Raw genomic sequence first — 12,296 nt, forward strand, 5'->3', positions numbered from 1 at the left:
TGTCTTTAATTCCGAATGCAAAGGGGCCAGTGCAGGCAGCCTGGAAAGCACAGGGAAACATGAAGTTGGAGAGAAAAAAGAAGAAACAAACAAAACACGGGGTGGGGAATCAAAAAAAAAAAAACCCAAACAAAAAGAAAGTGAAAAAGAAAGTTGGACAGGAGTCGTCATGAAGCTCCCGGCGTTCCTGGAACTCCGCTTGCTCCCGGTGTTGAACAGCCATAACATCTCAGGGCCCCTCGAAGCCACTGGAGCCTGCTGGAGGAAAAATTTCACTTTCTGGAAGCTTCTCCTGTGCTCCAGATGCCTAGGGACCCAGGAGGCGGGTTGGGGTGGATGGCCGCCCCATCTGGACCCGCTGGCAGGCTTTATATCCAGCGGCGCAGCTCGGGAGGGGGTTTGGGGGGTTCTAGAACCAACTGCCTGGGCTGGGGCCTCCCTCTCTCTGCCCCAGTTTTCTGCGTGGCCTTGAGGAGTCTGCTGACGTCACCGGGCCTCAGCCTGCTCACCTGTGAAATGGGATCCTAATGCGTTGATGCGTGTGAGATGTTGCGGACAGAGTGCCGCACACACGGTGATGGCTGCTGTGACTTTAGACAAACCCCGAGCCCCCATCTACTAAGAAACGGTTGCTTTAAGGGCACGCGTGGGAGGGATGCAGCCGCTTCCTGGAGGAACCTCCCCGTCTTGTCCAGGGACCGTCAGTCGGTTAAGCACCCACATCTGACTCTTGATCTCAGCTCAGGTCTTGATCTCAGGTTGTGAGTTCAAGCCCCGCCGTGGGCGTGGAGCCTGCTTACAAAGAATAATGAAATGCCAGAACCCAGTTGCGGGAACAGCAGTGTGACCCCTCTCGGTGGCGGGCCTCTTGCCCTCACGCCGGTGGCTGTGCACGCTGGAGGTCCTCGTGAACGTGGCTCCAGCCCCGCTGCCCCTCGGTCCCTACACACACGCCCGGTGTGCAGTGGGGACCCAGTGCATGCTGGGTGGGTTAAAGGACGCCGAGGGCACGGACGGGACCGGTCAGCACGGGAGAAGGAGAAAAGGCAGGAACGTTTTCTGGTCCCGGAGCCCAGCACTGTCACCAAGGCTAGAGGGTCATGCCCGAGGTTCACACGGCATCAGCCCTGGGCAGGTTGGATGAGGGCACGGCTGCCTCTGACCTGGGGGTGCTTTGCCCCAGGACTCTGCTCTCAGTATTTGCTCGACTTCCCTTCATTTTCACTTTCCTTCTTCTCCCTGTGGTGCAAGGTGCAGAGGCCGGGCAGGGCCGTGGAGGTGGGAGAAGCTTCTGGAAGACGCCAGAGGCTGCTGGCCGGCAGCCTGGCTTCCTGGGGCGGGGCCCTGACCTCTCAGATGCTGCGATGGGCCCGAGGGTGTCTCCTCAAATTCTGCCTTCCCTTCCCGATGGCCAAGTGACGGCAGAGCAGGACGTGTGGGCGTGTGGGGGTGTCAGGGCCCCTTCCTGCCCGATGCACTCTTGCAGTACACCCCTTGCCAGCGGTCGACCTGCGGGGCTCAGGGAAGCTCCAGACAGTGTCTGGGGTCACTGGGGTCACCGTGGAGGCACAGGTGTGGCTGGCACAGCCCCACTCCATCCGTCCCATCCATCGGAGGGGCTCTCCAAGCTCCTGAGACCCTTAGGGCCTCAAAGATCCCAAGGGAGGCAGCACCCCCTGCTGGCGGGTCGTGGCACCCCTTCCTCCAATTCCCCTGGCCTTGAAACTTTGGGGTATTTGCTCACCACCTAGTCCAGAAGCTGCTTTTGGGGCTGCAGGGTGGACGTGTGGCCCAAGAAGTTCCTGCCCGGAGGAACCTCAGGGGGTCCCTCAGGGGACAGGGATGGGGATGTGGAAGGCCGTGTGACGCGTGCGAGGGATCGGGGGTGGGCAGGGCTGTGTGGCCCCCACGCCGCGGGTCCCGCCAGCAGCCCGGACGGGTTTAAAAAACATCATGCCGAGTTTACAGAACAAACTGGAAAGAGAGTACAGCACCATCCCCCGTGTTCTCCCGATGTCAGACGCACGGACAGACACGAAGTTGCCGCGGCCTTACGGTTTGTTCTTCTCACCTGAGAGAGTGGGAACGAACGTCCTGCCGCGCGGCCTTCCCCGTCCTGGTGTGTTTAGGGAGCCGAGAGCTGACGACCCTCAGCCACACCGAACAGCGCGGATGGTTCCCAAACGGACCATCTGGCCAAGCAAACCAGAAACAGTCCACACCATGACTGCACCCGTGCACGGTCAAAGCTGGCAAGAGGGATCCCCATCGCTGGAAGCTAGGCTGGGGTTACCCTGGGGGGGCGAGCGGCGCCCGGGACGGGGCACCAGGGGCCTTCTGGGGGGTTCGCGTGGGATCTGCCGAGGCCTGGGTGCGTGATCTGGGCACTTTTGGCACCTGAGCTGTGCCGCTGTGCAAGTTGAGGGGTGCGGGCCCTTCAAGCCACAAGGGGGGCGTTTACAGAGCACCTGGGAGGTGCTGGAGAAGGGCGGGGAGTCGGGGGGGAGGCGACGAGACAGACAAGGCCCGGGGCTGCTTTCCTGCCCCCTGGGCATTCCTGCTGACAGCCGAGCCCCCTCCGGTCCCTGCCCAACCCCCCCTGCAGCCCTGTCCTGCTGGGGGCCCAGCCCTGACTGGCAGGAAAGGAGGAAAGTCCCCCGGAGCTCCTTTTTCTTGCCACCGAGGGGGCTTCAGGTCCTTGTTCCTAATTTCACACCACGAGCGAGATGCTGCAGAGAGAGACGACGACGCCCCCGGGGGTCTGAGCCCAGCAGGGCGGGAGCCTGGCCGGCCGGCGGGGGTGATGCTGGTCTGCAGGGCGGGGAAGCAAAGTCTGGTGGACGTGGGGGCTCAGAGCCCCCAGCATCGATTTACAACCTCAGCCGGGGCACTAAGAGCTACAGGCTCTCGTTCTGGCTCTGTTGCTGGGCCTCGGTTTCCCCCTTTCTAAGGGGAGGCGGGACACCACGATGCCTGAGGACCCCCCCCCCCATGTGCCCACTGCCGGGCCCCGTCTTCACCTGTTAACTCTCTCACTCTAGGGGACCCATCCTGTGTCAAAAGCAGAAAAAGTCACATCACGGTTGCGTTTTCAGGAAAACTGAAAGCAGCAAACACTCAGGGCTTTGTGAGAGGAGCCCGCGGTGGTGCAGGCTGGCGGGGCCCCGTCGTCACATCTGAGCCCGGGTGGAGGCCGTGCAGGCTCTGGGGCCAGGACGCGCCGAGGGGAGGCTCCACATCACACGACACCGTCTAAAAAGAAGTCATTTCGCCGTGACAACTTGGGACGCACAGTCACCCAAAATGCTTTCAGAACTGCCGGAACAAACCAAAGACGTATAAGGTTTTAAAAACCTCTGTGTGCGAACTCACCGGTCACATTTATTCGCACCGGGAGAATTCTCCTTTTGCCGTCCGAACGGAGGAGAGGACGTCAAAAGGAGTTTTCTCTGAAGTTCTTTTCTGTAGCCCGTAACCTCGCTGGCTCCCGCTGGGCTGCTCAGAAGCCGCCCGCTATCCTTAAACGAGAGAGTTTTTTCTGATCGTAGGTTTGTTCCAGAGGAAGGCGGGACCTGGCCTATTGCCCCCACCCCCCGACACTAGTTAACCTAGGAAAAATACTGGGGCTACGGGGAGCATGTCAGATGGGCTGTGCGAAAGGAACCCTGTCTGATGTCCTCGGAATGCGAAGTGTCACGGCCCAAATGGGAGCACGGCGAACTCTCAGCTAAGAAAAAGCGGTAGGGAGGTCCGCAGCTGGGAGGGGAGTGAGCCTCTGAGCTGGGCATCCAAACACTCCGGAATGAGCAAGGGTATCCGAAGGGTCCGTGGCTTCCACGACCCGGGGGCCACGCGTGGGAAGCCTCGCAGGAAAGCTGTTTGTCACCTCCCTTCAGAGCTGGTGGACGATGGTGGGCCCAGCGTGGTCCCCAGCCCAAGGGCGCCGGCCGGCCCTCGAGTGTCTTATCGCCCGTACAAACGTCAGCCGTGGCCATTAGGTCAAATCACTAAAAAGTCACACACGCGGACGGCCCTCCGCCCCCGGCCCCGAACACCGGGTGACGGCAGAGGTGACCGCTGGTGGCCGCGGTCCGAATTTGCACGGGCAGGCCTCGTTTATGCCTGTTTTGCTATCGTTGTAAGTGGCGCCTCCTTTGACTCTCTGAGACGCCCCGGTCCCGTACTCGATTCGATAGCCACGCCCAATGGGGGCCACCCAGCCCCTCCCGCCAGCCTGCCTGTCCGTCTGTCCTCCCCGAGCAGATCTACTCTCTCAGGCGTCCGCGTTTCGCTTTCCGAGGTCACTTACACGAGCGCCTCTGACGGGCTTCTCCCCCAGAGCCAAGTCCGGGGCCGCGATGAGGTTAGGTTTCAGTGCCTCTGTTGGCGGTTGAGAGCCTGCCGCCTTCCCTGCTTGCTTCCAGGAAGCTCGGAAGGAAGGTCGGTGCCCAGACGTGGAGCTTTGGTTGGCCGAGCTGTTCTGAGCCTTTGCCTTTTCATTAAGGGGTTATGTGTCATTCCTTGGACGGCTCTTGGCCTCCGGTGGCTGCTTTGGGGGCTCTAACCACTTAGCCGTCCAAGCTGCTCTTTCTTGAGAAGCCGGTTCCAGGCCTCCCTGCGTGTGACGCGTCAAGGATGCACAGTGAATGTAGTTTTGGGATGGGGGTGTGGGGGGTGGGGACCGGGTCTCCCCCTCCGCCTGGAGCACACACGCCTGCGAGCAGCAGCTGGGAGCGGGCTCTGGGACAAGCAGCCCCAAAGGGCGAGCGTGTGGTCCCCGAACCCCTGTGCCAAAGCGTCCTGCACCTCCTTCGCCCCAAACCCCACGTGATGGGCGCTTTACTGTCCCCGTTTTATGGAGGAGAAAGTGAAGACATGGTTGGAGAGGAAGGCCGGCCATGCTTCCCACGCAGCGAGCCGGAGGAAGAACCAGGCTTTGCCCCTGAGACCGCTGGTGTCAAAGGTCACGTTCCTAGTGTGGCGACGCTCACGGCCACTGGGAGTTGTGACACCCGTCACGGTCCCCACTGTGCAGGTGCAGAGTATGGACTTGGAGAGACGCACCTGTCCAAGGTCCCAGGGGCAGGCCCGGGACTGGACTCGGAGAGGCCACATGAGGTGCTCACATGACGGGCAAGCTCTCTGGGGGGACGTTGCGGGCACGTTCCTGACCTTTTGGAACCGATGTCACGGGACGAAAACACCATCCTGGCTGTCGCTGTGAGATCCTGCTAACCCCCCGGCATCAAAGTCTGGTCTGGCAGGTGCTTTCCTGTGCTTCTCTGTATGTGCGAGTCACCGAACGTTCCTGGGCGTTCCTCCCAGAGATGCCACGCTCTGTGGACCCTGACGGGAGAGGGAACAGACGCGGCCAGGTGTGTGTGTGTGTGTGTGTGTGTGTGGACAGCAGGACCACGTGTGGTCAAACATGTCATGTGCTGGCCGCAAGGAGGGGTCCTGCTTCTCACCTGTGGCCAGATCTGCCCTGTGGCCTCACACACCTTCCCAGGGTTGGGCGCTGGACTTCTCGGGGCCCCAGAGCACGGCGATCCCCTGTCCCCTGGGCCTCTCCTGGACTGCGCCCGAAAGTTGTTCGACACGAAGCAGAAAGTACGTTTGTTCTTTGTTGGAAACGGCCCCCGCTGTCATGGAGCAGAGTCAAAGCGAAATATCGAGCCCGGCCAGAGAGCCCTCGGATGTTCCTGTTTTGTTCTGGGTCATTCGTTGGGGAACGCTGGAGGCTCGGTTCCAGTTTGCGTTGGGGGACTTGATGTTTACGCCTGTTTTCTCCTTGTGGCTTTATTGAAACACACATACCTACACACGCAGATTTGGGTTTTATTCCTTCCGGGATTTCGTAAGTGGAGGCTGTGGCTCTCCGGTCTGTTTATTCGCTCAACAAACACTTAGGGGGACTGAGTGCCGGATGAGTATCTGGGTGGTGGGCGTGTTTCCACCAAGGGGGCTCGGCAGACGCCGAAGCCGGGACTCTCAGGAGGCTGCTTGCTGGACGGTGTCAGGGTTATAACCTCTTGGCCGCCCCGCCCCCAGCGCCAGCTTTACTCTGGCTGCCTGACTTCTACTACTGCCTTCCAGAAATTTCTACCAGCCTGCATGATCTGCTGGCCGCATGACCGTGCACATCCCCAAACTAAGGTCGGCGTCCCCCGCCCGCCGCCCCCACCACCTCGTTGTTCCTTTGCTGTTTCTGTTAGTGGTGCCACCGGGTGCCCCCCGCCCCCGCCAGCCTGACGGAATGTGAGAAATGCCCGTCTTCGGCCTCGGTGCCAGCTCTTCCGTCCCAGCCTCTCCCTCCCTCAGCCCGAGTCTCGGTTCAGACCCTGTCACGGCCCTGGCTCTGTCTTCCATCCGCTTTGGGCACATCAGAGGACGTGTTGCTTTCTCTTCCAGTTTCATGGGCTTTCTTTTGAAGCTCTGGTAGCAGGTGTTCACAGAGGCTGGTTATGTTTTCCCAATGAATCGACCCCTTTAGTTCGGAGATGTCCGTCTATCACCGGCCGTGTTGTTCCCATAAAATCTCCTCTGTCTGACGTTTACAAAGCCGCCCCTGCTTTCTCTGACTGGGGTTGGCACGGTGTCTCTCCCGGAGTCGCCCCTCCCCTGCCTTTACCCTTAGCCCATTTACAGCGGGTTTCTCGCAGGCAGGACCTAGCATCGGACGCGGCTGCTTCTAAACATTCTTGAGTTTTGTTCTGAGGACCGGGGAAGCTTCCCGGAAACCCCAGAGTTGTCGCTGTCCCAAAGCGCAGACACCGAACCCTTACTCGGTTCTGCCGGGGGCCATCACGTCCTCCTGACTGACACTCCTGAAAAGTTGAGGCCGAGCGCCACAATTAAGACCCGGGAAAGAGGAGTCTTGACCCCTGTTGCTTCACGGCCGGTGTGGAGAGGAGACACCTGTGCGGGTAACCTTCCCACCCCGTCACCCCGGTTCATATCCACGTGCCTTGGTTTCTCTCTTTGCAAAACGGGGAAGCGAATAGTGTCTACCTTACAGGATCGTGGCAGGGATGGAACGAACTCTCGTACGTAAACCTTTCACACCACACCCAGTGCACAGCGAGGGCTCCATAAAGTGGGCGTTGTTCATATAATTGTAACGATTACAGTTTTTTCAGCTTCCCGCAGCAGCTCTGGAGGCGGGAATTCTCATCCCCGCTTGACGGAGGCGGGAGGGACGACACGGTGTCCCCCGATGACAGCCAAGGAGAGGGGCTCTGGCGAAGGGCTGGCCTCTCTCCTGCACACCTCGCTCACGGTCACGCCGCGGGGCGCCCCACGTGAGCTGGGCCCGGAGACCCACTGCAGGCTGGCCGACAGGACCTGACTGCAGGGAGACCTTCCGGGAAGCCGGGTTCTGGCTCTCAAACCACAGGCGCAGCAGGAATCCGGGTCCGCGGCCTCCCACACCTGCAGGGGAGCTCCGGCCCTCAGCTACCTCCGGAGCTCACCCCCATCCTTGGAGTTATGTACAGTTAACCAGGGCCGGGGCTTATTAGGTGCTGACGCTTCTCATGACAAGTCCCTGCAGGAGGCTGATTCCACAGACGGGGCAGCTGGGGCAGAGGGGTTCGGTAGCCTGGGCAAGCTCACTTGGGGAGGCGCAGTACCGCCCAGATCTGAGCGCTGGGGGTCTGGCGCTGGAGCCCCACTTCACGCGTGAGGACGCTGACGCCCAGGCTAGGGAAGTCCCTGTCCCAGACCGCGGAGCGGGCTCACGTCGGAGCCGATGCTGTGGCCGTGAGAGCGCCTGGCCCTGCCATGGGGTGGGGGGATCTGTCTGAAACGACCCAAGTCTGGGGGCTCGCTTACTGGTCAGTGACTCTTGGAGGACAGAGGTCAGGGGTTCTCATCTTTAAAGCTGAGCATCTGGTAGGTGTCGAGCACACAGGGGGCCTCCCTGGGGCAGCGGTTAGGGCCCTGGGCTGGGACCTGACCTCTCCGTTCCCGGGGGGCAACGTCAGCTCCCCGAGTGTCAGATGGCCCATCTGTAAAATGGGGAACGTCGCACCATGTCCTTTAGGACGGAACGTGGTCACGGGGAGAAGAACACGGCCCAGAGTTTAGGGCCACCAAGATCAGAGTCAACAACGCGGGGCACCTTCCGGCTTCCCCGAACTTTCCCGGGAGTCTGTGTTCGCGTCCCTGAGTTGTGGCTCCTGCCCCCCTTTCCTCACGGTCCGTGTCCCCTCCCTGGGGCAGGTGGGCTCCGCGCTGCCCCGGCCAGGTGCGCCGTGATGGAGAGCTGCCTCCATTTCATTAGTAAAGATGAAGCAAAACAAAACAAATACTGAGGTCTCCTGACCATTTCCCCTTTCAAAGGTGGAGAACAGCACATCAAAACCAGAAGGTGAACCAAAAAGTTGCTGGTGGGTTCTAGAAAACTGACCACAAAGATGAGGAAGAATGGGGTGAGTTATATAAGAAGTTGGTTTCAATGTGCTTCTGGTCTGGGGTGCGTGCTCCCCGACGAGAGGCACGGCCAACGTCCTTCTCCCCACAGCACCTGGGCCTGCTACCGTCATGCCCCGGGGCCACGGTTTGGCCAAGGGCTCTCCCAGCGCCAACGCCACGGAGCGTGTGTTTTCTGAACACGCTTCTGAAGTTTCCGACAGGATGACGAGGCTTCAGAGTGTTTCCTTGAGAAAGTGCTGGAGCCTCGGCTCCTGCCCACGCGGGGAAAAGGGGCCCATCCCCCGCCTTGAGTACCCCCCGGGCTGTTCTGGCCCTACTATGTGCATCGGGCCCCTCCAGGAGGCAGACCCCAGGCAGGACGAGCCGAGAAGGAGATCTTTGGGGAGGCAGGCACCCATAATACGCCCAAGCGCTAGCTGCTCCGTGAAGAAAGAAATCATAGGGGCGCCCGGGGGGCTCCATCGGCTGAGCGTCCGACTTCGGCTCAGGTCACGGTCTTGCGGTCCGTGAGTTCGAGCCCCACGTCGGGCTCTGTGCTGACAGCTCAGAGCCTGGAGTCTGCTTCGGATTCTGTCTCCTTCTCTCTCTGCCCCTCCCCTGCTTGTGCTCTGTCTCTCTCAAAAAGAGAGAGAGAGAGAGAGAGAGAGAGAGAGAGAGAGAGAGAGAGAGAGAGAAAGAAAGAAAGAAAGAAAGAAAGAAAGAAAGAAAGAAAGAAAGAAAGAAAGAAAAAAGAAGTCACACTGTCCCTCCACTTGGGTGGGAAGTGAGGCCCCTTTTCCTGGATGCTTCGTTACTGCACAGGATTCGTCATCGCCACGGGCCCCCGGGGGTGCTCTAAGCTGGCAGGGGTGACACGCCTTGCCACCCCTGAGCGGACAGACACCAACCCGTGAATCTGGTGGTGGAAATGGCACGGCGGCCTTCTCCCCCTCAAACCTGCACCCGGGTTAGTCCCCACGCTAAAGACGCCACGCGCACGTCTCCAGGTTCCCGAAGCCCGGACCTGGTGAATCGGGTCATTTACGGGCTGTGGCGGAGCGGCTGGGCGTCAGGCCCCCCGTCCCGGGCGAAGGGCCTCGGCGGGAGATCCGGCCTCCTGCTCCACCTTCCCTTTGGTGGGGAAAGACTCACGTATGCGCAAGCCGAACCCTGACGGTAGAAAGAGTACAGCGGTGACGGGGGTGGGCCACCGAGAGTCCCCAAGAACTGGAAGGGGTTCTGTCGAGGAAAGCCACCAGGAGGGGCCGGGCAGGCCACGGGGACCGAGTGGCCCCTGCCCGGTGGCCACGATGCCGGGACCCCTGGAAACTTCCGTCCTACGGATTGTCTGCGCTCAGCGGTTTCTGGAGACGCCCCTGCCCCGTGCCCCGGCTGTTTCCTGGGCGCCGTGCCGGGCGAGGTGTGAAGAGCCCCAAGTGCCCGCCACTGCCCTGCGAGGGCGGCCGGAAGGGTGACTACGGACAGCGGAGAAGTCCTCCCGGCGTGCGGCATGGCGCTCAGCCACCCCGCCCGGGGGATGGCTCGGTCTCCGGGGTGCGGGAACCGGGGGCCTTGCTCTCCACCGTGCCCTCCCACGTCCTGGGGGAGTCCCCAGACAGGGCATGCGGCCAGGAACCACCTGGAGCTGCGTGTGGGAGGAGAGGGGGCCCCGGGCGGGGCCGGGACACCTGTGTCTGCCTCCCCTTTGCTGCCCCCAGCTGCGGGGCCGGGGCTAGGCCCTTCCCCTCCCGGTGTCTCAGTTTCTCCATCTGTAGAGTGGGGATTTGCCCATCTGGCCAGGTGGGCGCGCAATGTGGTAGCCACGTGTGAGTCTGAACTGAGATCGCCCCCAAGTCTGGAATCCACAGCTGATTTCCAAAACTTCGTAGAGAAGACTGACTTAAAACGCCCTGCTAGTAAATGTTTCCATGCCGGGTTACATGTTAAAAGGATAACATTTTGGAAAAATCGGGGGGCATAGAACAGACTGTTAAAATTAATTCATTTTGTCTCTTTTTACCTCGGTCACGGTGACCCACAGAGACTTTTAACTGACGGCCCTGCCCTTACGCGCTCGTCTAGGTGGCGGGCTGCACGGTGGAACCGTCTGGGACGTTCACCAACCGCTGACCCATCCCTGGAGGCTCTCCTTCAGCCTTCCCGGGGCGCGGGCCGGGGTCTCGGGGTCTTCCAAGCTCCACGGGAGCCTCCCCTGATGTCTGGAGAGCCCCGCCGTAGAGTGATTTGCAAGTTTCTACGGCGGGTGACCTTATAACCCCAGTGACGATGGGGGGGACGCCGAGTGCAGCTCATGGAGGCCACCATGGCTTGGGAGTACAGGCCCCTGGGGCTGGGGTGGGGGGTGGGCAGAGGCCTCGGGAGGCTGAGAAAAGTGACGAGATGGCCGAGGCACGTGGGGCGGGGCTGGCGTGAGTACCAGTAAGGGCAACGATCACGGCTTATGTCATTAGCCCAATCTTGCTCTGTGCCTTTCTAAATCTTAGGCTGTGTGTCGCTCCTAAGCGAAGGGTTTAGGGGCCCCGTGGGGCGGGGGTGGGACAGCGGGAGAAGTAATCAGGTTCTTAGGAGCTGTGATGTTCGGAGGGTGGACTGAGGTAATCCTGGGGATTCTGACCCCTGCCCTGATCACAAGCGGGTCAGCGGGGAGCAGTACAGGGCCTCGGACCGTAGTCGGGATTGCCCCTCAGTTCCGCTCAAGGAGACCAAGGCTGTGATTTCGGGGGAGAGCTGATCCCAGTTTTGGAAGCAGATAATCGCCCTTCAGAGGGAGCCTCGGTCGGGCGTCTTCGGAAACAGCTCCAGAGGCATGGAGGGACTGGGCTCCGTCTTCACACACCGGGATAGTTATTCCCCGGATTCTTGCGCTCTCTCTCCTTCCTACCTGGGAAGCACGTGAATGCAGGGCCCTGAGCCCGCCTTCTCAGCACGTGGCTCGCCGACCTGACGTGACATAACTCGGAGGAGAGGCGACCTCAGCCGGGCCGCTCTCACCGCACGTCCTCGGGCAGGGGAGCTCTTTGAGCCTCAGTCTCCTTGTTACAGATGAGGTTTATGCTATGCGGATCCAGATTTGAGAGGGGCTCTTGGGAGACCCGCCAGGGATGGATGCGGGCTTCTGAGCTTGTATCCCCCGCGTTAGTTGTCCCCGTGAAAAGACAGTGTGTGTATCCATACGTGCTCAATTGATAGGAAAGAGTGGAAAACAAAAATACATGACAACTACGCGTAATCACAAGAGCTTTAGGCGGCCGGCGGTGAGGACGAGGTGCCTGTACCCGTGCCTCGGCTCCCTCACTGCACCGTGGGCCGGGGCGGGCAGCCCTCCGCGTAGGACGCCGGCGGCTCTAGGTGGGAGCTTCCTGGCTGCACGCAGGGGGTGGCGGAACCCGCGGGAGGAGACGGTGTCCGTTACAGACAGGCCAGCCGCGGGCTGCGCGGCGCTAGGAACCTCCTTTGATTTACCGAAGCAGCGGGTAGCATGCTGGTGTGACGCAGAAGGGGCCCCTGGGTGACTACGTAGAAACCCACCTCCCGGACTGCTCCCTCGCGCCCCACACCTTGACCCGCTGTGGACTCGGGGGAGTCCCGGCCGGAGTGAGCCGTCAGGAGGTTTATTAACTTGCCTCGCTACAGGGTCCGAGGGAGGGAAGCTCCAGGCTTGGCTCCGTTTTTAGCATTACCGTCCTCATCATGTTTGCCTTGGGGATCTCATGGGCCCAAGGTGGCTGCCACAGTTCCGGACCTCACACGTAGGCACAGAACCCTCCAGTCACACAGTGTGACAACACTGCCTCGCGTTTCCTAATGTCTTAAGGACGTCAGTGGACGTCTTGTGAACTATCCAGGCTGGGGGTGGGGAC

The 12,296-nt window shown here is 60.8% G+C and overlaps 1 protein-coding gene across 1 annotated transcript in view; it reads left to right on the top strand.

The window, feature by feature from the left end:
• The first annotated feature begins 8,544 nt into the window (after nt 1–8,544).
• The window catches only part of LOC111558007 (basic proline-rich protein-like), a 36,198-nt gene continuing 32,446 nt past the window's right edge, over nt 8,545–12,296 (top strand). The window contains exons 1-4 of the mRNA XM_045045859.1: nt 8,545–8,599; nt 9,238–9,325; nt 9,423–9,551; nt 9,774–10,066. Of these exons, the coding sequence (XP_044901794.1) occupies nt 8,545–8,599; nt 9,238–9,325; nt 9,423–9,551; nt 9,774–10,066 (565 nt within the window). The remainder of the gene's footprint in view (nt 8,600–9,237; nt 9,326–9,422; nt 9,552–9,773; nt 10,067–12,296) is intronic.

This window comes from Felis catus, chromosome E2 (genome assembly GCF_018350175.1).
Source record: "Felis catus isolate Fca126 chromosome E2, F.catus_Fca126_mat1.0, whole genome shotgun sequence".
NCBI lineage: Eukaryota > Metazoa > Chordata > Mammalia > Carnivora > Felidae > Felis > Felis catus.